Here is a 26,288-nt window from a genome sequence, read left to right as displayed (position 1 = left end):
CACCACTCTGGAGTGGCCTGTCTCTGTCTTCGGCCTCTGCCTGACCTCCATGCACCGGGGCCAGCTTCAGGTCACACCCGGGAAGCTCCAAGTTGCAACCCAGCACTGTCCTAAAACAAAGTCCTTCCCTGTGCCCCCACCACACGCAGGCTACTGTGCAGGATCCCCGACATGATTCGGCCTCCCTCACACCTCCAAGCACCCCATGAGCCAGCCTCACGGAACTGTTGTGACCTCCGCATATTCTCACTTCTCCCGGCCTTTGTGTGCTCTCTTCTCCTTTCCTCCATACCCTTCAAGACCCGGTTCTCCAGGCCTCTTCCCGACCCTCTCCTCCTAAACTGATGAGTTGTCTGTTTTCTGTGCCTGTCCTTGTAATTGTAGACACCAGTCTGCAATTCTTTCTCTGTGTGCCTGTCTCCTTAATCAGGTGGTTGGCTCCTCCTGGGGGGATTTGGGTCTTGCCCATCTGCACACCCCTTGTTCCCAAGGTGCGCCTGACACATAGCAAGTGCTTTGCTGCATGGATGAAGGACTCAGCTTGGTTGGAAGGCAATGTGTATGCAAGGATCAGGGAAAGACCCACCTAGAATAGGAATGGGTAGGAAACTTAGGCCACTGTCCCCACTGTTGGCCCTGAATCTTTCTGCCTCCCCACAAATTCTCAAGAGAAATCTATCTTTATCACCAGCTACAGGGCCACCAGAGAACCCCACACTGCCTCTCCATCCTATAATATGGGGTGAAATGCGATTTCTTTTCAGCTAAGACAGGGTTACTCTTTCAACATATTTGCTTTAGAAAACTAAAGGAAGGAGCACCTGGCTGGCTCAGTTGGTGGAGCATGCAACTCTTGATCTCGGGGTTGTGAGTTTGAGCCCCATGCTGGGCATAGAGATTACTTAAAAAAAATAAAATTAAAATAAAATAAAAATAAAATAAAATAAATAAAATAAATAGAGCGCTTTAAAAAAAACCTTAAAGAACAAAAAACAAAACACCTAAAGGAAAACAGAAACACAGACGCCTAGAGAAGGGGGAAGGGACGGGTTACATCACACAAATGTCTAGATCAGCAGCTACTGCAGGCAGGGCCTTTGTTGAGCTTTCCTGGGAAAGATGCCAGATGAAGAATATGGCCCGTGGCCCCAGAGGGCTGTTCCAAAGGGCAGTGGAAGTCAGCACCCACACACCCAGCTATAACATGGGTCTGGGTGAGAGCGAGGTCCAGGCACAGGCAGGGCAGAAATGCTACTACTTCCGGGATCTCTAAAGCAGACTTCCCACAACCGCCAACCTCAAGCTTGTTTGCTCAAAGCATCTCACTGAATCCTCTCTTGGTCTACATTGCAACTAGCCAACTACTGGCCCCTCTGCTCTCTCTCTCTCTCTAAAGCTGTCCCCTCCTGTCTTCATCTCCCTTCTGGTTAAAATCCCATCGCCCAACATTTCACCCACTCCTTCACAGAGTCCCCAACCCCTTAGCGCCCCGCTCCTTTGAAGTTCACCCAGCTGCTTTTGCCACACCTACTGCCTCCCAGTGACCAGGTATTAGGCCAGGCCGCCTGGTGTCACCACGAATTCCTCATCACTCATCTCGACTGGTCTGCGATTCTGCTCATCAGTTATGCTGCATTTCCCTGGTCAGCTCCTGCTTTCACAGCGGGGCCCCCCAAGTTCTCTCCACGCCCCTCACACCTCAGCATCACCCCCTGCAGATGGTGTGACCTCCCCTGTCAGGAGAAAACGAGGGTCATGTGGTGGGAGGCCTTCACCTTGCTCCCCCCAAATCGCTCCTCCTTCACTCCTATCTGTGGAATGGCCTCGTCAGCCCAGCTGAGGAATTTGGACTTTGTCCTCAGGACAATGAGAAACATGGAAAGCTTTTAATTAGGGAAAGTACTTTGGCCAGAACAGGATTTGGGGCCAGCTGGCTGCAGCGTAGAGCCAGGAACGGGCCTTAGGAGAAAAAGAATCAGAAGCAATGTCCAATCAGGCCCAGAAGTGCCATTGCTGCTGGCTCCTGAGGGATGAGAAGCAGCTGGCCAAGCTAGAGAGGTTGAGAAGAAAGAGTGCCAGAAAGAAGAAAAAGCAGAAGAAGGGTCCAGAGAGGAGAGAACTTGGCTCCTGCAAGGAAACACAAAGGGTTTGTGTGGCTAGAACTGGAACATTCACTGGCAGGAGGCAGGAGGGGCAGCCAGGGAGGAGCCCTGGACCACTCTTTCAGAGGCTCTGTACAGGTGGCACCATTTAAGGTCAAGAGGAAGCCAGGGAAGGATTTGAAGCAGAGGTCAAATTGGGTTTTAGGACAGTCATTCCCCCCTGCAGCACAGAGAATTAACTGGAAGAGGTAAAAACAGAGGCAGGGGAATCAGTTGGTTGACGAATGCCATCGGCAGATGCACAATGACGGGGACCAAAGGGATGGCTGTTGGGACAGAGTGAAACACAACAGATTCGATGGACGTTCAGAGGGTGGGACCAACATGTCTTCGTGACTCAGGAGCTTTTTAAGATGGGAGAGGTGTGAAGGGTTGACAGAATGTTGATAGAAAGACAGGTTTAAGACACAAGGCAGAGAAGAGGCTGTTCTTAAAGTCCCTGAACAGAGAGGCAGGGAGGGTGCCTCCAGGGCACAAGATGGTGGCGTTGGGCTTACGGTGCCACTTTGACAGGAGAGAAGGAAGAACGTGGACACAGGTAAGTTTGTGGGGTCTGTAGCAGGAAGCTGAGGGAGGCCCTGACCAACAGCTATTTTCTCTGTGATGCAGAGGCCATTTTAAAGAGCTGCTATGGAGAATGAGAGAGGAAGTGGAGTGATCCGGGCCTAGACAGAGGTCCGCACTGGGCAGCAGGGGAGGTAGAGAGAGGCATTTGCCACATGTTCCTCCTGGGCTCAACACATTCCAGATTCTCAGCTGTGTCACCTGGACCCCTGGATATTGGAGAACATGTTCCAGAAACTTCTGATCTGTTCCAATCTGGGTGGTCTTTACATCATATCCAGTCACATCTCCCATGAGACCTCAGGCCTTCTGGGGACACTCAGGTTTCTGGAGGAGCTTCCTCTGGGCCTCAGGGGACCAACACATGCCCCCTCATACTCAGTTTTCTGCATGCTGACAGGGGCTGCCTTCTTCACTGTTCCTCGGGACCTGAGAGGCTCCCTGGACATGGCCATGGAAGTCAGCCCCAGAGACCAGGACAGCCCAGCCAAGGATGGAACATACCACTTCCACCCCCACGGCCTGCCCTCCCAAACCGGGAGCTTGTGCCCTAAAAATTCTCAGCTCCCATTCACTCAGGGGAGAGGGTGTCGGCCCAGGCAGGGTGGAAGCAATTCCAACCACCAAAGGTCCCCTCTCTGGGTCTGTTTCATCGTTACTTTGGGGTGAGATCACGGCGTTGTTGTGAAGTGAAGCAGCCAAGTTGCAGTTAACTTGTTTGAGCTTCAACTTCTCTGTCTATAAAATGGGGGTGCCTGCCCAGCAGAGCCGTGTAAGGAAGGGCTAGAGCATCGGTGCTATTATGGCTGATTTTGTTCGTGCTGTGACTATATTCTACAGTAGCCAAGATTCTAATTCAAGGCCTTTGCTGCCCCCACCAGATCTTCTGACCTGAGTCCTGGGAAACAGACACATTCAAATCCCAGCCCAGAGTGAATGAGGAGGGAGGAGGCTTGGCAAGCTCCTCCTTCAGGATTAAGACTGCCCCCTGCTGTAGGGAGCTAGCCCTGAGGGTACCCATAGGTTTATAGCTGTGTTCTACTTTACATACTAACATTTAATCCTTATAGCAACCATATGATATAAGCCCTATTATCATCCCCATTTTACTGAGAAGAAATTGGAGCCCTGAGACAGTAAGCAATTTGCCCAAGGTCACACAGCAAGTTACTGAGAGCTGGGACTTGAATCGAAGTAGTCTGCTCTCAGCTCACTTTGCTGCTCTGCTGAGCTTCTTAAACTTCATGCCTGTGGCTTGTGTGAACCCATCGTTGGCCTCCATACAAGGAAGAGGGATGTGGCCTTGCTTTGGGGGCAGTGGGACAAGACAGCTGGGAAGCTGAATTGTCCTCCACAGTCAGGTCTGTCTGGGTCAGGCTCTCAGGACAGAGAAGGTGCTGGCAGCTGCTGAGGGTGCAGGACAGGGTACAGGGCTAGGAACAGAGGCAGGCTGGGGCCAGGGCCTGAAGCCAGAGGAGGGAGGACCAGAGAGAGGTCTGGCTGAGTCCCAGGTATCCCACAAAGTCTAGGATCCCTCAGCTTTGACCCTGTGGGCCCAAATCATGCTCCCTCTTTGTGCTTAGGCTCAAGCACTCAGAGCGCAGTGGAAATCACTCCTCAGAGGAATCTAGGAAGGCCTCTTAGGACAGGGTCCAGGGTCCTGCTCAGGGGCCTGCTCAGCCAGGCATGATGCCCACAGCGGGTTCCTAGAAGAAGCCCTCCCTGCTGACCCTGGCTGGGTGCTGGGCTCAGGGAAAGCAAGCCCTTCCCTTGTCTGGATCCCTCAGAGGCTCTGACTCGGGTCCCAAAGAATACATGACAACGGGGACAGCTGAGCTGCTTCCAGGCCCAGAACTGCAGGCAGGACAGTGTCCCCCTGCACCCCGCCCAGTGCCACCCAGGTCGGCACTGAGGGAGTGTAAAGGCAGGGAACAGGCCCAGCTGACTTTCCAGCAGCTCCTCCCTTGTTCAACACACGCCCTCCACCCCTTAGTTCTGCTCCTCAACGTCCTCCTCAAGGTCTTGGGCTGGGGCAGCCTATGCTGCTGTCCCAGACACAGGAACTTGCCAGACCTGCAAGAGTCAGACTGTCTCTGGACTCAGGAACAACTGCTGGGGTTGGGAACATGGGCTCTAGGCTCTGCCACGTCCTCCGCTGCTGACAAGCCCTTAGATGTCAGTGTTTCCCTGTTTAGTCCTCAGAACCTCCTCAACTCCACCAAGGCTCCTGATCTTCTTCACTCCCGGCTCTTGGTGACCCCACTGCCAACTAGTCCCAAACACACACCGCAGACCAGAGTCCTCCCGGGTGCACCCAGCTGTCCCCAGACCTCTCCCCCTGGAAATTGCACGTCAGGCATTGAATCCTTGTTCCCGCAAAGCCTGCCCCTCCTCAGGGTGCCCAGCCCCCCACGCAGAAACCAGGACAACCTCGTTACCTCCTTTCTACTTCCCATGGCCAGCAGCCAGCAAGCCCACCAACCCTGCCTCCCTCGTGTCTCTGGAATCTCTCTGTTCCCTGCCTCAGCTTAGGCAGGTCTTATCGCCTCTCTCTGGGTGTCTCCCCTCCAACCCATTGGCACAGCATCCAGAATGACTTTTCTATCATGATTACCTCACTCCCTGGCCAAAAACATCCACAGATGAGCCTCAGATGCTCTCATGTTGAAGTGCAAGCTATCTTGGCATGATGGCCCTAGCTGATCTGGTCCACCCTTCAACTTCACCACTGCCGAGGGCATCCCTTGACCCTCCACGGCAGCCCCCCTTGACCTCCTGCCTTTTTCTCAAGCTCCTCCCTGTATCAGTCCTGCCCTCACCCTCCTCCTCTGCTGGCTCTTTCCTCAGAGGCTAACATTGCATTCAGTGAGAATGTGTGGGGTAGCCGCCTGGTTCCTGATGACTTCCCCTTGTCTGGGAATGACCTGAAACCAACAGGCAGCCTCCCCAAATCACATTTGCACTATAGAAGCCTGCTGCTGGTCACAGTGGGTTGGACCAGTGGTGGATATTTGACCCAAACTGGGCCGATGAGACTCTGTCACCGGAGTATTTGAAACTTGCCATCGAGAACTCAGGAGTCCCAAGCATGGAGCGTCATTAACGCCCACAAGTGACAGAGCACAAAAGGTACCATTCCTGTCCTCAGGCTGCTAGAGCCACCTGTTTCCTGCCCTCCTGAGTCAGCTGTCCCTTCAATTCTCCTCCCATTGCTTGCAACTGGAAAGAAGCTTGACTTTGTCCCTTCTTAAAACTGCCTCCCTTGCTTGGGTTATTTGGTTTTTTGGTGTTGAGTTGTAGTTCTTTATATATTTTGGATGCCAACCCTGTATCAGATATGTCATTTGCAAATCTCTCCTCCCACTCAGGTGTCTTTTAGTTTTGCACAAGACACGAACAGACATTCATCCGTAGAAGACCGACAGAGGGCCAATAGACACATGAAAAGATGCTCAACACCACTCATCATCAGGGAAATGCAAATCAAAACCACAATGAGATGCCACCTCACACCTGTCAGAATGGCTAAAATAAAAAACACAGGGACATCTGGATGGCTCAGTTGGTTAAGTGTCCGACTTCAGCTCATGATCTCACAGTTCGTGAGTTTGAGCCCCACATTGGGCTCGCTGTTGTCAGCGCAGAGCCTGCTTCAGATCCTCTGCCTCTCTCTCTCTCAAAATAAATTTTAAAAATTAAAAAATAAAATCAGGGCCCCTGGGTGACTCAATCAGTTAAGTGTCTGACTTTGGCTCAGGTCGTGATCTCGTGGTCCGTGAGTTCGAGCCCCGTGTGGGGCTCTGTGCTGACAGCTCAGACCCTGGAGCCTGCTTCAGATTCTGTGTCTCCCTCTCTCTCTGCCTCTCCCCCACTCGTGCTCTCTCTCACTCTCTCTCTCAAAGAAGGAATAAACATTAAAAAATATAAAATAAAATAACAAAATAAAAAACGCAAGAAGCAAGTGTTGGCAAGGATATGGAGAAAAAGGAACCCTTGTGCACTGTTGGCAGGAACGTGATATGGTGCAGCCACTATGGAGATTCCTCAAAAAGTTAAAAATAGAATTACCCTATGGTCCAGTAATTCCACTCCTGACTATTTACCCAAAGAATCTGAAAGAAGGTGTGCATCGCTATGTTTATTGCAGCATTATGTACAGTAGCCAAATTATGGAAGCAGCCCAAGTGTCCATCAATAGATGAATGGATAAGAAGATGGTATATATACACACAAGGGAATATTACTCAGCCGTCAAAAAGAATGAAATATTGCCATCTGCAATGACATGGATGGAGGTAGAGAGTATAATGCCAAGTGACATACGTCAGTCACAGAAAGACAGATAGCATGTGCTTTCACTCATATGTGGAATTTAAGAGAAAAATGAACAAAGGGGCAAAAAAGGAAACCCAGAAACAGACTTTTAACTACGGAGAACAAACAGATGGTTGCCAGAGGGGAGGTGGGTGGGGAGTGTGTGAAAGAGGGGACGGGGATTAGGATACAAGTATCAGTACGTGAGCACTGACTAATGTATGGAACTGTTGAATCACACACAAAGAAAACAAAAAAACACAAAGCTGCCTCCCTTGTCCCAATCTCCCCAACAGCAAGGATGACCCGGCCCTCCTCCTCTTCATCAATTCTTGACAAAGTCTTCCACGGTCGCCTCACTCCCTCACCTTTCATCTACTCATTCCTCAGCCTGCAGTAATTAAACAAACTTGACCAAAACTTACTTAGCATTCTTGCCATGCGCAAGAATGAGAACACAGAATGAGGCACAGCCTGTGTCTTCAGAGAGTTCACTGTTTGTGGGGACAGGCACGGTAAGGGGTAGGTGCAAATTGCAATACAGATTAAAATAAACCGTGGCAAAAAGAATAATAAATAAAAAGGATAAAAAAAAATAAAATAAAATAATAAAATAAAATAAACCATGACAAGAGAATAGTAGAGAAACTCACAGGGTGTTATGAGACGGAGGGGCTCACAAAAGGCGTCCCCCGGAGGAGGGGACATCCGAGCAGTTCTATCCAGCTATGAGAAGGAATGCTTTTATGCACAGGTTCCAACTCAGGAAAACTGAGAAGCAGGGACTCCTTTTTACTTTTGTTTAAAATGAAAATAGATTTATTAATACCCGTGGAAAGTGTAATATACTGTAACCGTTTAGATGACTCACTTTATTGATAGGGAAAATTTTCAACAAGAAAGTTGGCACACTGCTTGGCACCTGCTAAAATGTTCTCATCGGGCTCATTTGAAATGCTAGCAGGTAGACGGGCTACAGGGAGTCGATGGACCAGGGACTTTCATCACAGTCATGGAGGATTGGCAAGAACAGAAGGGCAGTATAGGCCGGGGAGAGAGTGTGACCAAAAAGTGCATGGTGAAACACCATGTAGGAGAGAAGGAAAAACAAATAATTCGTTTAGTAGGGAGTGGTGTCGGGAAAGGCAAGAAAGGGAACCAAGAGGCTGACAGAGGCCTTATTTCCCTAGCCCGGCCCTTGGTAGCTGTCCTGAGTACAGCAGGGAGTCATCGAGGGTGATTGAGCAAGAGAAAGTTTGTCACCCGAGCAGCAGCAGTGTCAGGGAAGGGAGGACTGCTCTACCCCTGGTGAGCCCTTACGCCCTAGACACCTCCGTCCCTGAGGCTCACGGTCCCCTTGTGGTATCCACTGTCCTTCAGCTGTCAGGTATGGGTGGGGGGTGACCAAAGATGGGGGCTCAGAAGGAAAAGTGGTCCCTGCTGCCCTCTGTCCCCAGCCCGCCGGCCCCAGGCTGAATGTAATTGTCCTCGATGAAGCCATCGTCATCTTCTTCACCCACCTCCGGACAGACACCCTTCCTGGTCCCGGGCAGCGGGCGGTGCTGGTAGCTGGCACGGTATTTGCGGCAGAGGTGGCACTTGGCAGCAAGCGCGATGAGGAGAGAGAGGACCACAGCCCCCAGCACGACGCCCACCAGCACAGGCCATGCCCGGACCCCAGTGCCCAGCCCAGGGGAGATGGCTGATGCTGTGGAGAGCTCTGAGGGCCCCACAGTGGCTGCAGAGAAAGGGACAGCATTATGCATGGGGCCCCAGATGGGTTCCCTGGGGAGACCGAAAGGTGTGGGGACAGGGTCCTTCTCCCAACCCCCTCCCCAGCCCCCTTCCCATTCACTCACTTTGGTTTGCCTCACTCATGAAGGGGCCTGGAGACACCGGTGAGCCTCAGCTTCTGCCAGAAGAGCCGTAGCTCCAAGGAGACCCCCCAGATGCCAGGCAGCCCTGGAGCACAGAGTCCTAGAACATATACACCACGTGCGGGTGTCGTGGGAGGCCACAGGTACACATTCCAGGGCAGACTCACAGCCATGTTAAGGTGCTGCACCAACTCTGGGCACTGGACCATTAACCATAACCGATTGTGCACGAAAGAGAAGCTGAGTACCTGGAAATTGGTTATTTGTAAGGGAAGACTGTAGGGTCCAGCTCAGAAAGCAGCTGAAACAAATAAATCAATGCTGGAACTTGCTAAGCACTACGTATGATTCAGGCACCGGGCGGGATGTCCTCACAGAACACTGTAAGGTGAGTATAAACATTATCCTCTCTCTGTAGATGAGGACTCGGAGGCCCAGAGGGGTGAACCAACTCGGACAAAAGTCCCGGGACTTGAACACAGGTCTCTGACACCGGGGCCCAGAGCCCAATCTGCTACACTGCCTGATAGGCTGAGGTTGGGAAGATGGGACAGAGGCAGTTCTGGCTCCCAGGGGTCAGACAACAGCAACGGCTGAGAACTAATGAACAAAAGTGGAGACCACATGTGGAGGACGGTGCCTGTCCCTACCCAGGCAGGGGGCCCCTCTCCTCCTCAGGCAGGAGCCCCTGCCACCCCACCTTGACCCTCAGCTCTTCAGACACATCCCTTGTCCATCCACCTCTGCCCAGAGGGAAGCAGTTTCAGCGAGTAGCCAAATGCAGATCATCTGGATCAGGAAATTACCTAGGTAAGAACCACTAGGGCTAGGGAGGAGAACCTGAATTAAGGGAGTATCTGGAAGAAGACCATCTAGGCATGGGAATACCTGTAGGAGGAGCAGCTGAGTCAGAGGAATGTCTGGAGGAGCAACACCCGAATCTGAGGAGTACTTGGGGAAGTACCTGTCAGAGGAACAGCTAGGACCGGAGATTATTGCAGGTGGACCACCTCAATCAGAGGAGTACCTGGGGAGGAGGATCCAGGCTAGGAAAGCACCTAGGAGAGAAGCATTTGGTTTAGGGGAGTACCTGCCATATATTCTTTAATGCTGATATCTTAATGATACCCTCCCTCCTCACCTCCAACCTGTCACCAAGCCCCATCCGTTCTTCCTGGAACTAAGTATCTCCGGAATGACTCTGTCCCTCCTCTGCACCCAGCCACTGCCCCAGTCCAAGCCACCTTCATCTTGTACCTTCACTCTTACAATGCCCCCCCCCATCCTGTCTTTCCCCACCTCTAGTCCACTCCCCAGAGTGGTGGACCTAAAGCCCAAATCTGATCCCATCAGTCTCCCGCTTAAAAATCCTTCCAGAGCTCCCCAGGCCCTCGGGGCTATACGCAGATTCTTCGGCATGTTCTTCAAGGCTCCACAATCTAGCACACGGCCCTGCAGCCGATCTTGTCTTCCTCACAGTCCCCACCCCCCCCACCATGCTCCACCCACACACACCTCCCACCTCACCCACTCTCTTGTTTCCCAGACACCCCTTCTCGGTATTTTGAGTTCCCCATCCCCCAAGGCCAAATCAAACCATGCCTGCCTATGAGATTGTCCCTTGACCCCTCAGATGACCCCTTCACTGGCCTACCCAGTCAACCACCCATCAGGATTGGCTGGTTACTGGATGGGCAGCTGTCTGGGGGCAAGGACGGAGTCAATTAAAATGTGCCCGGGCTCTGGCAGACAGCTTGGTGCTCAGCAGCTCAGTCTGGGTGAGAGGTGAGTATGGGCTAGCTGGAGAGTGAAGCGGGTATTAGGAGAGCTAAGGCCGCCTGGGTAACTCCGTCGGCTAAACATCCAACTCTTGATTTCAGTTCAGGTCATAATCTCTCAACAAGCTCCGCGTTGACAGTGCAGAGGCTGCTTGGGATTCTCTTTCTCCCTCTCTCTCCCCCCTCTCTCTCCTCCTCCCCCACCCTCAAAATAAATAAATAAACTTTTTGGGTTTTTTTGTAAAGAAAGGAGAGCTAAAGCACTCGTTCACTCATTGGATGCCTACTCTGGGCCCCACGCTAGGCACTGGATCCCCCCAAAATAAGATTTTGTTAACTGGAAGTGAATTGTATTCACTTCGAGGTCTGTAAGGTTTAACCCTAATCCTTCTCCTGCCTGCTCTGTCCCTGTGAATTCTTCCCAAGGACACGGGCTGTCACCCTACCCCCACGTCTCTTCCACCGACAAACACACACCCTCTGATCTCACAGATACACACACCCCACTCTGATTTTGTGGTTCCTTTTCTGCTCCCAGGAGCCCTCAGGAATCTGTGGGATCCCCCTCCCAGGCCCCCCAAGGTCTTCCCCTTCTGCTCCCCACCTGTAGGAACTGTGCACAGTCCTTGGATGAAGCTTCCGGCTGGGGCGGGCAGAACCAGAACAGGTGGGTGGGCCAAAGCCACCACCACCTGACTCACCTGGGGACGCAGCCGGCAGGCGGGGCTGAATCCGCAGGGAGGGCGGAGGGCTGGGCTGCAGGCAACGCCTCCAATCAGGACGACTAATTACACTTCACCCCAAGCTTTTGCAGTGAACCTTCTGGCGCACGCCCCACCCGCACCCCCAGCGCCGGGTGCAGAAAGTGGGGGGAGGGGAGGGGTGTTGGTGCAGCTGGGATCCAGAGAGGGGTCCTGCGGGTCCTAGAATGGGCGGGCAGACACCTCAGCAGGCAACTGCCCGGGCTGACGGCCCTGATAAGCTAGTGAATTTCCCGTGACGGGTACAAAGTCCAGAGTTGGAAGAGGAAGATTTGCAGGCCTGGGAAGGCTGTGGGCCGGAAGTGGAGGGGAGGAGGTGGGAATTCTTCCCTGGCAAAGCCGCGAGGACCAAGGACGCTCAAAGTTGCCTGCAAAAATGTGTGTGAGCCTGTGCAGGAGTTGAGGGGAGGATGGAGAGAGGGGGGCGGATAGAGGGGTGTGGAGGTAAATGGGGAGTGTATCTGTGCCCTTGGGGAGTTATTGTGTGCGAGAGTGTTTACCGGGATGGAGCCGTCCAGCCTTCATCTGGATCAGAGGATACTGGGAGTTCAGAGAGCCTCTCTTTAGAGGCTCTTCAGAGAGGCTCTCTGAACCTCTCCCTTTTTACTCCTCCTCCCCAGGCCCAGTGCCTCCTTGTCATTTAAGACCGAGCTCAATGGGGCGCCTGGGTGGCTCAGTCGGTTAAGTGTTGGACTTCAGCTCAGGTCATGATCTCATTGTTCTGTGGGTTCGAGCGCCCCCGCCCCACGCCGGGGCTCTGCGCTGACAGCTGGGAGCCTGCTTCAGATTCTGTGCCTCCTTCTCTCTCTGCCCCTCCCCAGCTCGTGTTCTGTCTCTCTCTCTCTCAAAAATAAACACTTATAAAAATTAAAAATAAAAATAAATAAATAAATAAACCCAGCTCAAGAGTCACCTTCCGTGAGCTCCCAGTCCTCCCAGACTAGCACCGCCTCCCCCCTGCAAGCCCCACCTTCTTGTCCTGAGCACCCCCTGTGCTGCCTCTTCTTTTGGTGGAGTGAAAGTGGAGCCAGGTTTTGACATCTCTGGGTTCCCTGCACCTGGCACAGGGCAGTTCTCAGTAAATATTTAAAGGAGAAACTGTTACGAGGACGAGTTAAACCATGCAGGCACAAGAATTCACAGGGACCCACAGGGCACAGCCAGAGCAAGGGCTACAGTCAGGGGTTTGCAAGTGCAGCATGGTAGAACGGAGCCTGGAAGGTGAAGGTCAGTTCATGCAGGACCTTGAATATCTTAGCACGGAGTTGAAGTCCTACTGCCCTTTGGCCCCTTCCAAACTCTCCCGCCTTGTCTGTTCCGTACCCAGCTCCAGTCCGAACTGTTCTCTATTCCTAGGACCCACCGTGCCCCCAACCTCCCTAGGAACCAGTAAACAAGGGGTCAGTCTGTGTCCGTCCTGTTCCTCTCCACATCCCCAATGTCTAAAAGGGCAGTAATAAATGCTTCTCAAATGAATGAATGAGAGGAAAGTGATTATTACCCCGGATGGGGCAGTGAGGGGCCAAGGAAGGTTTGGGCTCTTGCTTCGATTTTGAATCCAGGAAATCCTAGGATCCAAAAGATAATCAATTGAACACCTACCAGTCCCCACCTGGGACCGACCAGTCCCAGTGCTGGTTCTTTTTAATTTATTTATTTATTTAAAATTTTTTTAATGTTTATTTTTGAGAGAGAGATCGACAGAGCACTAGCAGGGGAGGAGCAGAGAGAGAGGGAGACACAGAATCTGAAACAGGCTCCAGGCTCTGAGCTGTCAGCATAGAGTCCCAACTCGGGCCTCAAACTCACAAACTGTGAGATCAGGGCCTGAGCCGAAGTCGGTCACTCGACTGACTGAGCCACCCAGGCGCCCCGCCCTTGGTTCTTTTTTAAATTGAGGTATTCGTGTAACATAACCCAATTCCCACGAAAAGCATTCACCATTTTAGTCATTTTCAGGGCACACTTCAGTGGCATTTAGTACATTCAGAATGTTGCGGAAGCACAGCTATCTAGTTGTAAAACACTCTCATCACACCAGAACGGCACCCCATTAAGTAGTCACTTCTCATTTTCCCATCCCACCAGCCTGCAGCAACCACTAATCTGTTTTCTGTCTCTGTGGATTTGCCTGTTCTGGGTATTCCCACAAATCCCATTTGTGCCAGATTTTTAATAAACTATTTCATTTAAACCTCATAGCTGTACTATGAGATAGATGTTAATTATCCCTTTAACAGATGATGAAAACAAGGCTCTGAGAAGGTAATTTGCGTGAAGCCCTACAGAAGGAGACAGCGTCTGCACATCCATCAGTCATGTATTCAATGAATATTTATTGAACACCCATCACAGAGCCACAACCAGCCCATACAGCACACATTGCAAAATAGCAGAAGGCAACTTGCTGGATGCCCCCAGTGCATGGAGAGCAGAGAACAGGCCAGATCTCAGCACCCGCTCCCCAGCCAGGAGCTCTGATGCAGTGAACAACCTTTACAACCTTCCATGGCATCCCTGGCAACCATGTGGTAGGCTCAGTGCTAGCACAGAGGACGAAGTTCCCACCACCATTCAGCTTTCATTCTGGTTGGGAAGACAGACAATGCCCACGTAAAGAAATAAATTAATTCAGATAGTGGTGAGTGCTATGAAAAGTAAAATAGCTTAGGGGCACCTGAGTGGCTCAGTCAGTTAAGCGTCCGACTTCGGCTCAGGTCACGATCTCACAGTTCGTGGGTTCAAGCCCGGTGTCAGGCTCTGTGCCGACAGCTCAGAGCCTGGAGCCTGTTTCAGATTCTGTGTCTCCCTCTCTCTCGGCCCCTCCCCTGCTTGCACTCTGTCTCTCTGTCTCAAAAATAAATAAACATTAAAACAAAAAAAGTCAAATAGCTTCATGTGATAGGGAGCTGTAGAGGTGACTGCTACTGCACAGTAGACAGTCAGGAAAAGAGGAGACTCACTGAAGAGGGAATGTTCGAGCTGAGATCTAAGAGTGAGATGGCAATCATGCCAATATCTGGGGGAAGAGCGTTCCAGAAAGAGGGAAGAGCCAGAACAAAGCCCAAGAGGTGGGAGCCTGGCTGGCTTATTCAAGCAACAGAACAGAGGCCAGCTGGAGGGAGTGCAGTCAGTGGGGAGGGACAGAAGGAGTTGCATGAAGGGTGTGTGGGGCCAGCTCACGTGGGGCCCCATCCTTCCCTCCCTGGGTGAGAGGGGCTGACTTCTTTCACTCTATGTGAAGGAGGGACTAGAGGAGGGCAGGGTAGCAGCAGGGAGACCAGCTGGGAGGTTATTTCTATCATCCAGGAGAGAGGCAATGTGGCATCAGAGTAGTCGGGTAGAAACGGGGAGGGTCTCCTGGGTGGCTCAGTTGGTTAAGCATCTGACTTCAGCTCAGGTGATGGTCTCAAGGTTCATAGGTTTGAGCCCCACCTCCTGCTCTGTATTGACAGCTCAGAGCCTGGAGCCTGCTTTGGGTTCTGTGTCTCCCTCTTCTCTCTCTGCCTCTCCCCCATTCATTCTCTCTCTCTCTCTCTCTCTCTCTCTCTCTCTCTCTCTCACACACACACACACACACACACACGCACACACAAACATTAAAATAATTTTTTAAATAAAAGAAATGAGAAATGAGAAATGCTCAGACTCTAGACATATTCTGAAGTTGACATGATTTTTCTGACTGGATGTGAGGTTTGAGGGGGAAAAAAAAAGGAATGAGGAATCACTCCAAAGTTTTGACCTGAGCAAATAGTAGGAGGATGGAGTTGTCATCGACTGAAATGAGGAGACTCTGGAAGGAGCAGGTTTGGGAGGGCGGTCAGGACCTCAGTGGTGGACGTGTTTGTTGTGAGACGCCCATGACACATCCAGGTCGTGTCCTAGGTGGGTGGTACCACAAACTAGCCTGAACTCAGCAGGAAGGTAAGGTCTGGACATACATATTTCAGAACCAGCAAAATGTGGATGATTTTTAAAGTCAGTCGTCCAGATGAGATCCCCAAAGGGAAGTGTGGAAAGAGAAGAGGGCCAAGGGCTGAGCCTTGGAGCATGCAGGGAACAGAGGTCAAAGAGGGGAGCAGAAGCAAGGAAGGAGGATAGGAGTGGCCAGCATGGTAGGAGGCAGACATGGGGGGTTGGGGGGGGGGGTCCTGGGAAACGGGAGAAGAAAGCATTTCAAGGGCAGGAGCTTGGTTGGCTACGGCAGATGCTGATGATAGGCCAGTTAATCTATGGATTGAGAACTGACTTTGAAATTGGTCATGTGGCAGTCACTGGCCACCTTGACAAGAGCAATTTCACAGCATGGTGGGGACAAATGCCCAGCTGGGCATGATGTGTGATGTATGAGCGATGCATGAGTGTGGGAGCAGACGAAGACAAGACAACTCCTTCAAGGAATCTTGCTATGAAAGGAGCAGAGAAGTGGGGCAGATTCTGGAGAAAGGTGTGGGATCCAGGGAGGACTTTTTTTTTTAAGGCTAGGGGCTTTTAGACCATATGTGTATGCTGATAGGAATAATCCAGGAGAGAGAGGAAATTGATGACACAGAGAGAAGGGACAATGGGAGTGAGAGTCCTTAAGGCATCAAAGGGTGTGGGGTCAAGTGTACAGGTGGAGGGTTGGGGTTGGACAGGAGCAGGGAGAGTCTCTGTGACGAAGTGAAGTGTACTGGTGAAATGATGGGAGCCTTAGGGAGTTTCCTTCTGATGGCTTCTGTTTTTCCAGAGAAACAGGAAGCAATGTCATCAGCTCAGAGTGAAGAGCGCGGGTGGCGGTGCTGGTTCTGGGGTTTGAGAAGGTGTTATTTCGTCATCCTGGGGCTCAGGACAGAGAATTGGTCTGGCCAGGATTGGGGATTTGCCTGGCAAAACTGATAAAGTCAGAGAGGGGCAAGGGAGCCGAGCCATAGGCAAGGGAGTGGTTGCCATGATGGCCCGTGCACTCCGGGCAGGGTAAAGAGGGAAGCGAGGACCAGGCACGGGAGGTGTGAGGAGCCCTGGAAAAGTGGGAGGACAGATGGATTTTAGGAGCAATCGCTGCTGTGCCAGAGAGAGTGGGTTGAAAAAATAGGATGCGGCCAGCATGTGGCACATGGAGTGAGGGCTGCCCAGCGGATGCCGGTCTTAATACAGATACACCCTAGGACGTGAAACGTGGAGTGATCCTCGGCGGGGGGGGCGGGGGGGGGGGCGGACACAGACCACTGGTGGTTTCACTGTTCCCTGAAGCATGTTAACTAAACCTGCTAGGCAGAGGTCTATAATAACATGCTAATAGCTCTATTAGTAAATGGAAGAGACAGGATTCGAACCCAGGTCTTCGGGCTCCAAGTCCAGCACCTTTCCAGTTATACCCCAACTAGATCCCTCTGTTCCTGTGAGTACAACTTACCATCAAGGGGTCATTTGTAGTGACAGACAACCATCATTTCAAAGATGTGATTGTCTCTCCCAAAGGAAACTGAGGGTGCTGCTGATAGAACAGGGAACAGATGCTGAGCAAGCAAAGAATAAGGTGTCCTGCTCCCCACCTGAACCCACTCCCTTGTCCATCTGACCGAGCCCCTCCCTGGGGCAGACCCAGGGGTCTTCGCCTTGGGGTAGTTGCGGTCCCTCTTCAAGAAGCTGATGAGAGCAGGAAAGTGCTCGCAGTCACAAATGTGCTTACAGGTCTGCATGTAGTAGGTGTTCCATAAAAGCTTGGCAGAGGGCACCTGGATGGCTCCGTCTGCTAAGCGTCTGACTCTTGATCTCAGCTCACGTCTGGATCTCAGGGTTTGAGCCCAGCCTTGAGAAGCCGACTTAAAAAAAGAAAAGAAAACAAAAACTTGTCAGATGGATGAATAGTTGGAATTCCTGGGGGGCTCACCGGGCCTTTCCAGGTTAAGAATTGGTGTTAACCCTTCGCCCTCTGTATGCAGGAACCTGTTCTATTGTGAACAGATGGCCCCTTTAAATAGGCCGAGGACCCCTTCTTCTTGCAAGCCCCTGGAGGTGGAGTCAGCACCTCCTTAGGGCCACCCTCCATTCAACCTCCACCTTTCCTGAGGCTGACCTCCTGGACATGGCCCAGCATTCAGAGCATCCCTGAAGTCGTCCCAAGTCTCAAGTGGGGAATGGGCTTAAAGCAAAGCTCGGTGGAACAAATCCTCTGACCTGGCCATCATCAAGAAGTCACACTTCACTCAAGTAAGCTCAAAGGCTATATCCCAGCAGAACTTTCCAGATCCAGAGCTGAGACCAGGGAAACACTGGAGGTGGATGGGACCTTCCAAAGTTGCCTCACTTCCTCAAGGCGGACAAGCCTGTCCAGGGCCACGGTATTCCACGAAACCCTGAGGGAGAGCTTTACCAAGCTTCTTATAGCCCCAACCACACCACCCTGGAACTCCAGTATAATTACCTCGGATGGTTGCCACATCAATCCAACATCTTCTTCTTCCCAAGTCGCCAGCCCCATCTTGCCTCATTTGATATATAATTAGAGATCATACGTGCCCAGTGTAAGGAGGTAGCAGTCTGCAGCCCCCACCCCCACCCCCCGTGATCTGTTATCCCTGGAATAACCGGGTCCAGGAGGACAGAACTCAGCAGGGGACACCCCCGCCAGGGATGACATGTGACGAGAGGTGGCAGACCAGCTGTACAGAGTGGCCCCATCTTGCTGTCCCCTCCCAGCCCCGCCTCCCCAGGCAGTAGGGGGGAGCAATCATCTCTCCCACAGTCCCGCTTTCTCATGGGGCTCTGGTAAGAAAGGGGGAGGGAGGAAAGCTGGAGCCCTCCTGAGACACCCCGGAGTATTGGGGCAGTCCCGTGTGGAAATCCTCTGGTGGCAGGTGCCACTTAAGGCTGAAAGGAGGCGTGTCGCCCCATGTTGCCCCATGTTGCTGTACCAGCGTCCCTTCCTCAGGATGGAGCTGGCAAAGCACCGACGGGCCTTCAGGGGGAAAGTGTGTCAAGAAAAGGGTGGGAGTCGGGGCCCTGCCTTCAGAAGTTTCCTTGACACCCCTGTGTCACCACCAATGAATCATGCGAGCTAATGGCCTTGTGCCGTCATTACCTCTTATCCTCAAACAATATTCGAAATGAGATCGAACAAGCGGGAAGCAGCCCCATCACTCGCCCAGGCTGTGGATTCTGTGGGATGCGTGGCTGTGGCCCCTGGTGGCAGCTTTCTCTCATAAAACGTGCTTTGTAATCTAAGGAGGCGTGCTATTGTTTGAGGCAGAAGGACAACAGTCTTTTGTGTTGTGTGCTCTTGGTGCTAGGGTTTCAGGGCGAGGAGGCCCCCTCTTGATCATAACCCAGCACAGCCCTGAATTCATTTTTCCAGAGTAAAACCCCGAATCCTTTCAGGGTACACAAGGGTTGGCTTTTCTTACATAGTTTTTAGGAGTTTGGGGGCGACACGGGCCCTCGGGAGCAGCCCCCCGGCGAATGCTGCTGGGGACTTCAACCTGCCTGCTCTCTAGTAGGACAGTCCAGCAGGCCTGGTACAGAGTTAAGCTCTCTGGCTAATGTGAAGGAGCATCCATTTCCTCGCGGGAAAAATGGGGATAACAATCAGGAAACCTACCGCAAAGGCAGAGAGCCCCTGAGAAGGCGTCAGCACCTTCACCAGCACCTGTAAATGTTTAATAACTGTTAGTCATGGTGATGGAGGTCTGTCGGTGTTCCACAGAAGGCTGCTGCTTGTGTTACTGGGCCGTTTTCATTCTGACCAAGGTCAGTGAACGTCTGTTACATTTTAAGTAAGTCCTGAGCTTTGAACTGTCTGAACCCTCTGTGGGGTGTTGATTCCGGCTTCTGGCCTCATAGGGTTTCTCGGGGTAGGGGTGGGGGCCAATGGCCTTCGTGAAGCAGTTTGCATGAAAGGGACTTCATTCAAAGCCTTGTTGGATTAACTGGGGCTTCCTTTAAATAAGGGCTTGTTCTCAGAAGCTTTCTTTCTCCAACAAGGAGAAAGAATACAATGGACAGTCCTCATCACAGCTTGTCACAAACACCTGGCACATCTTTTCAGCCCAGAGTGAAAACACACACACACTCGCTAACTCCAGGAACACAGCCTCAGCCTGACATTCCAGAAGCATTTGCTGACAAACTTCCTCCCAAATACAGTTATTTCCTGGAAGAACAGCAAAACCTGTTTTTGAATTGACAACACTGCTTCAGTTGCTGCTGAAGTTAAGTGAATTTACTATTGTTTCCACCGAATGACCTAAAAAAAAAAATCTGAAAAGAATTACTTTTTTTTATTTTTGCTTATCAACATGGAGACTGATTTATTGGTTAAGTCGATTTCAGGCAAAGACGGACTTAGGAATTGGGTGAACATGTTGCTTCTTTCAACCAAAAGAAAACTTCGTAAGTTGCTTAGGCAACATTTTACTTGGTTCTTCAAAAAGCAATTGTGACAAAGAGGAGAGAGAGATAAAGCACTTATGGAATATATAAAAACAGCAGCATTTGGGGTAGCACATAACAAAGAAATATCTTAAATACTTTTCAAAATATTCTAGGAGCCAATACACAAGGGCATGCTTCAGGAGAACGTAGGAATGCGAAGGGGAGGGCAGGGTGGAAACTACCCATTTCCTTTAACATCAGTGCAGAAAACAAAGCGGCATTCAACTTCACATACTGACTTCACACAGTTTGTAGATAACAGCCTGACTTACATCCAAGAAGCAAAGATGGAACCCTCACGCTGTGTATTTTCAGAAGTAATTGCATGGACACCAGGTGATGTACCCTTGTCTGGCAGATTTCCTTGGGAGGAGTCTCTGTGACTTACGAGAAGGCCGATCGGACACTTACTCCAGTGGCCTTGATGTCAGTTTTGAGGGGCAACTTGGAAGGATTCGTCTTCTTTACCCTCTGTCGACCCACCCAGCCCTAAATTTCACGAATAGTGTTTTGTGTGTAATTTGCATAACAATCTCACCCAGATGGGTCTCCATCCCACCACCTTTTCTGCAAGAAGACTGTGGAACATGTCTACATAGAAAATGAAGTCGAATTCATGGGCGTTTTCAAAGGAGCCTGTCAGATGTTTCTGCGAATACTCACATGCAATCTAAAACCCTTAGTGCAGGTTAAGAAGCCACGTGGAACACCATGGAAGACCATGGAAGGGGCATAAATCAGTGTGTTGTCTGAATGACCTGTTAAGGGAGGTGGTGGACCTTGGAGAGTTGGGCTTTTCTGTCCCTCTTGAACATGAGGGTCACTTGGACAATGGTGGGCCCAACTCCTTGGGATGACTGCAGGAAATGGGCCCTTAACTTTCCTAAAATAAAAGTCAAGAAAAGAATGCTTTGGTTGGTTTACAGCTGAGCACTCCCTCTAATGTGGTACTTAATACCACAACCAGACATTCATGCTCCTGAGTTGTCTCATGTATAGTAGAATGCTTTTCGCCTTTTTTTCAAATTGAGGAAATAAATATGAAGAGCTGGATTCCTTTACGTCACGTGAATTTTACTTTGTTCTCAAATAGGCAATGTGGGTCGGAGATCAGAAAAATGGAAAAGGTGGACGGTGATGATGCTTGCTCCCAGCCCCCTGCTCCCAACTACCTCATTCTGCTCACCCCGAGTACTTACTTTTATGAATTTCTGGGATGTCCTTCCAGTTTCTTTATGCAAATACAAGCACTATGAATATGCACACTTATTTTCTCCTCCCGTACGCGAAAGCCAACATATTGCACACACTGTTCAGCGTCTTATTTTTTTCACTAGTGTGTCGTGGAGAGCCTCATATAGACTTAAAGTTTCTTCAACCATTTTTATAGCCACAGAATATTCCATCATATGGCTTCCTCAAAATCTATCGGCCCAGTCCCATGCTGACTGACACTTGGGTGTTTGCCGATCTTCTGCCATTACATATAGCGCTGTAAAGGATTAGATCCCAAGAATGGGAGTCGGAGAGTCAACGTGTTTGGGATTTTGACAGATATTTCCAAATTGCCCTCCGTGGGAGCTATTCCAACATGTATTGTATGTGAGCATACCTACTTCCCCACAGCCTTGTCAAGACTGTTTTTGCCAAACTGATGGATGAAAACGGTACTTAGAAGAGTTTTACTTTGAATTATTCTTTTTACAAGTAAGGCTGAGCACATTTTTATATTTTAAAGGGCCATTTGTATTTAATTTTCTATAAACTTTTCATAATCATGAAATTGTGAGTTAACATATTATCTTTTTTTATAGTCCTTGCCCATTTAGCTATTGGATTTTATGTGTTTTTGATTTCTAATGTGCAATGTGAATTACAAATATTTTTGACATTTATCCCCCTTTTTTTTTATTTTGCCTTTCAGGTTTTTCTTATACACAGTAAATTTGATTAATCTTTTCTTTTAAGGTCTGTGGATTTTGAGGCTTAGTTAGAAAGGTTGCCCAATCCAAAGTCAGAAGGGAATCCACCCACATTTTCTTCTAATTCTTTTGTGGGCTTGATTTTTAACATTTAAATCTTAGACTATTTGGAGTTTGTCTTGATATATGATGTATAGATCCAACTTCATTTTTTTACATACAGCTACCATTTGTTGCAACACCCATTATTAGAAAGGCCAACTTTTCCCAGTGATTTGAAATACCACTTTTTAATCTATGCTAAGTTCCTGTATGTATTTGGGTCGATTTCTGGATTTTCTCTTCCATTGGTCTGTTTGTGTCCCAGTTCCACGTTATTTTAATTACTAATTTTAATTTACTTTTGTATGTAATATGTTTTCCATCCCGGCAAATATTGCTGTGAAGTAAACCACCCCAAAACTTGGTCATTCCAAATAAAATTGTTGTATTATATCTCCCAGTCTCTGTAAGTCAGGAATTGAGGAAAGTCACAGCTGGATGGTTTATCAGACAGTTAGGTTACCAGACAGTAACTGCAAGTAGGAAAGTGTTGGAGGAGAGGAGCTGGAGCAGCTAGGGGCTGGCCAGCCATCTCTTTCTCATCAGGTGACTTCAAGGTTTCTGTACGCGGACCCTCTACAGGAGCTGGTTTGGGCTTCCTCACAGCATGGTGGCTTCAGAGAAGCAGGAAGGTTTACATGGCAGCTCAGAGTGACAGCGCAAGTGCTCCCAGGAACTAGAAGCTGTCTAGTCTTTCTGACCCAGGCAGCATCCCATCCTCTGCGTTTGTCTTACTGCCAATGACTCCATCCCTTCCAAAGCCAAGAAGAGGAAACATGACCCCACCTCCCAGGAGGGCAAATGTCAAGGTCACATTGTAAGAAAAACACGTAGGGTAGGAGATACCGCTGCCAGTGTGGGAAAATACAACCTGCCACATGTTCTGATTGGGCTGGAACACCCTTCATTGGTCTTCTGTTTCAGAGTTTTCCTGACTGTTCTTACCGGGAGAAGTCTTTCAAGTAAGCTTTTTACAAATCTGACACTTGAGGTGAATTCACCGATAATCATGGGTTAACCTTTTATCTTTCTCATAAAGTGCATTTGGTTCTCGTTATGGACAATCTCTCACTATCAGATGTGATTCGTTTCTGAAAAATATGCTTTTAACAAATCAAGCAATAGGGATGAATGTTGGGTTTGGCAGGGGAGAGGGTGGTTCTGAGACAAAAAGCACTGCCCCGACCCATGTAGTAATGGATTCGAGTTGGAGACATCCTATGAACTCACGTTTAGCTTAATATAAATACAAATCGTTAAATATAGAAATACTTATAGATATGTGTATATGCACAAGTTGGTATAAACACACAGATTTCCTTGCTCTGTTGGCTGAGAGGGTCTAGCAGCAATATCCCAGGAGCAATGAGCATGCCTGGTGCCCAGCTTTTGGTTTCTAAAGTCATTCTCAAGTAAAAGAAAGCACAGCTCCTCAGAAATGGCTGATACGAGGGGCACCCGGGTGGCTCAGTCGGTTAAGCGTCTGACTCGGGCTCAGATCATGATCTCAGGTTTTGTGAGTTCGAGCCCCACGTCGGGCTCTGTGCTGACAGCTCAGAGCCTGGAGACTGCTTCGGATTTTCTGTCTCCCTCTCTCTCTGCCCCTCCCCTGCTTGTGCTCGCTCTCTCTCAAACATAAATAAACATAGACCACAATGAAGCTGAACATCTCTTTCCCAGCCACTGGCTGCCAGAAACTCATTGAAGTGGACCACGAACGCAAACTTCGTAACTTTGGTGGTACGAATGGCTATAGAAGTTGCTGCTGATGCTGTAGGGGAAGAATGGAAGGGTTACGTGGTCCGAATCAGTGGTGGCAATGACAAACAAGGCTTCCCCATGAAGCAGGGTGTCTTGACCCATGGCCGTGTCCGCCTATTGCTGAGTAAGGGGCATTCCTGCTACCGACCACGGAGGACTGGAGAAAGAAAGCGCAAATCTGCTCGGGGTTGCATCGTGGATGCCAATCTCAGTGTTCTCAACTTGGTCTTCGTGAAAAAAGGGGAGAAGGATATTCCTGGACTCACTGATACCACCGTGCCTCATCGCCTGGGGCCCAAGAGAGCTAGCAGAATCCGCAAGCTTTTCAATCTCTCGAAGGAAGATGATGTCCGCCAGTATGTTGTGAGAAAGCCCCTAAACAAAGAAGGTAAGAAACCTCGAACCAAAGCACCCAAGATTCAGCGTCTTGTTACGCCACATGTCCTCCAACACAAACTTTGTTGGCGCATTGCTTTGAAGAAGCAGCGCACGAAGAAAAACAAGGAAGAGGCTCAGAAGATGCTAAGCTTTGGGCCAGAATGAAGGAGGCCAAAGAAAAGCGCCAGGGACAGATTGCCAAGAGACGGAGGCTGACTTCTCTGACAGCTTCTACCTCAAAGTCTGAGTCCAGTCAAAAATGAGATCGTTGTAAGAGGAACAAATAAATAAGATCAGACATCAAACCACCTTTATTGCTTTTCTTCATTCAGAAGAAACAGACAAATGGAGAGAAACTCCGGTCACAGGAAAGGGAGTATTGTCCATCTGATGGCGTATGAAGCGTGCGGGAGATCCCGTCAAGTGGAGGGGCTGAGACCACACTGGGACAGTGGTAGAGATGGCCAGGACAGCGTTTTTGGTGGGGGGAGGAATGGGTGGATAGCTCAGGAAAGGATTCTGAGCAGAATGTCCGTTGCTTTTTCAGTGAGTCATGGAACAACTTGGGGGAAATAAAGGACAGACTATTAAATAAATAAATAAATAAATAAATAATTGCCTAGACAAAGAAGTGGAGGGGAAGAGAGACATATCTCCCTTTCAGAAGAATTCTGAATACTTTATGTAAAGTCTCAAGAAGAAGGAGCAGAAGTCCCCCCTCCTTAAGTGTGGGCCGTATATAGTGACTTCGGAGAGGACAGTGCAGAAAGGCGGGAAAAGAAGTGACGATTCAATGGGACCACCTGACAAATAGCACCTCAGCTAGGTGCTCGGAGTCAATATCAACAGTGATAAATCTGTAACCCCAGCCAACTTGGGAGAAAAACATCAGACAGATTCCCATGGAGGGACATCCTGCAAAATGCTTGACCAGTACTGATCAAAATTATCAAGGTCATCAAAAACAGGAAGCCAGAAAAACAGTCACACCAAGAAGAGCCTAAGGAGGCAGGGTAACTAAGTGTAATGTGGTATCGTGGATGGAATGCTGGAACAGAAAAAAAGGCCTAAACTAAATCTAAATAAACTATGGACTTCAATTAATAACAATGTATTGATATTGGCTCATTACTTACGGTAAAAATATCATACTAATGTAAGATGTTAATGGTAGGGGAGAAACTAAGTGTGGCATACATGGGAACTCTGTATTATCCTCTCCATTTTTCTGTAAATCGAACATGGTTTTAAGAAGTACAATTTATTCAAACAAACAAAGCACTGCCTCCTCCAGCTCAGGAGAACAAGAGTCATGAGAGCCTTTGGGCCGCGGTGGTAGGCAGTGCCAGCATTTCCCATGGTTCTGAGGCTGAGGAAGCCCAGCCAGGTGCCACCAGCCCCATCCCCGACTTCTTCACAGGGTCAAGGTGAAGGGTCAGGTAGTCTCTTGATTTAAACCTAAGATGAGGGAAAAGGATATTTTCCCCAAGACCACCACCATCTGAAGTACAATCTAAGTGGGGCCTTGACCAGCCAGCCAGCCCTCGTCCCTAAGACTAAGCTCCCACCCAGCCTCCTGCCCACTACCCAACGTGGTCTACTGCTCCCGATTTTTCCCCACTTCCTCCCCTTCCCTGCCCCGCCTCCCCAACCTCCATTCACAGAAGAGAATGGAAGACGGGAGATGGACCAACTTGGAGAAGAGCAGTCCCCAGCCCCAAATAAGCAAATACAGCAGGTCTCCCATGGTCTGGAGTCCTCTGAGCACCATGGGGTCAAGTAGGACGCTCATTGGTCATACTTGGCCAAGGAGACCAACATGGCCAACTCAACCCCCATCATTTTGGAGGAGGTCTGTCCTTCCCATCACACCCCAAGAGAACTTTGAACCGCTGTGTAGGAAGGACAGAATTCCATCTTGAAATAGTTTAAGACTCTTGATGTCTTACAGTCAAGACAGAGGTGGTACACAAATCAGGAAGGCCTGTGTTGGAAACGCCCAGTGCAGAGTCTTTATATGTCTGTTTTATGTAAAGATACAGTATGTTCCGAACAGTGAGGGAAAAAAAGGAGCATATCTTTACAGGTGACCCTTCCATACCCCTGTTGGACTTCCTTCTATCTTGTGGCCCTCACTTCCTTGCCACTCACACAGTCACACTATAGACTCTGTCATACCCCAGAAATGCTATAATCAAAACAAATTCAGACCTCGGCTCTGACCCCAGCCACCTATCCCCCTAACCCTCTTCGT

General features: G+C 49.8%; 1 protein-coding gene and 1 pseudogene across 4 annotated transcripts; one reads left to right on the top strand and one right to left on the bottom strand.

The window, feature by feature from the left end:
• Positions 1 to 7,848: 7,848 nt before the first annotated feature.
• Positions 7,849 to 11,686, bottom strand: CC1H1orf210 (chromosome C1 C1orf210 homolog). Of its 4 annotated transcripts, none has more exons than XM_060624102.3 (4): positions 11,397 to 11,686; positions 9,806 to 9,975; positions 8,900 to 9,017; positions 7,849 to 8,778 (listed from the first exon to the last, which is right to left on the bottom strand). In XM_060624102.3, the coding sequence occupies exons 3-4, from the start codon at positions 8,916 to 8,918 to the stop codon at positions 8,459 to 8,461; spliced, it is 339 nt and encodes a 112-aa protein (XP_060480085.1). In that variant the 5' UTR covers positions 8,919 to 9,017; positions 9,806 to 9,975; positions 11,397 to 11,686; the 3' UTR covers positions 7,849 to 8,458. The 4 variants fall into 4 exon arrangements, with proteins under 4 accessions (XP_060480085.1, XP_060480084.1, XP_060480083.1 ...); XM_060624101.3 differs by having other exon boundaries at positions 9,882 to 9,975; XM_060624100.2 differs by having other exon boundaries at positions 11,300 to 11,414.
• Positions 11,687 to 23,550: 11,864 nt separating this feature from the next.
• On the top strand, positions 23,551 to 24,312 carry LOC132672083 (small ribosomal subunit protein eS6 pseudogene; annotated as a pseudogene).
• Positions 24,313 to 26,288: the final 1,976 nt, after the last annotated feature.

The sequence above is a fragment of the Panthera onca genome, chromosome C1 (assembly GCF_046562875.1).
Source record: "Panthera onca isolate mPanOnc1 chromosome C1, mPanOnc1 haplotype 2, whole genome shotgun sequence".
Classification (NCBI taxonomy): Eukaryota; Metazoa; Chordata; class Mammalia; order Carnivora; family Felidae; genus Panthera; species Panthera onca.
This window is presented reverse-complemented; position numbering and strand designations above follow the sequence as displayed.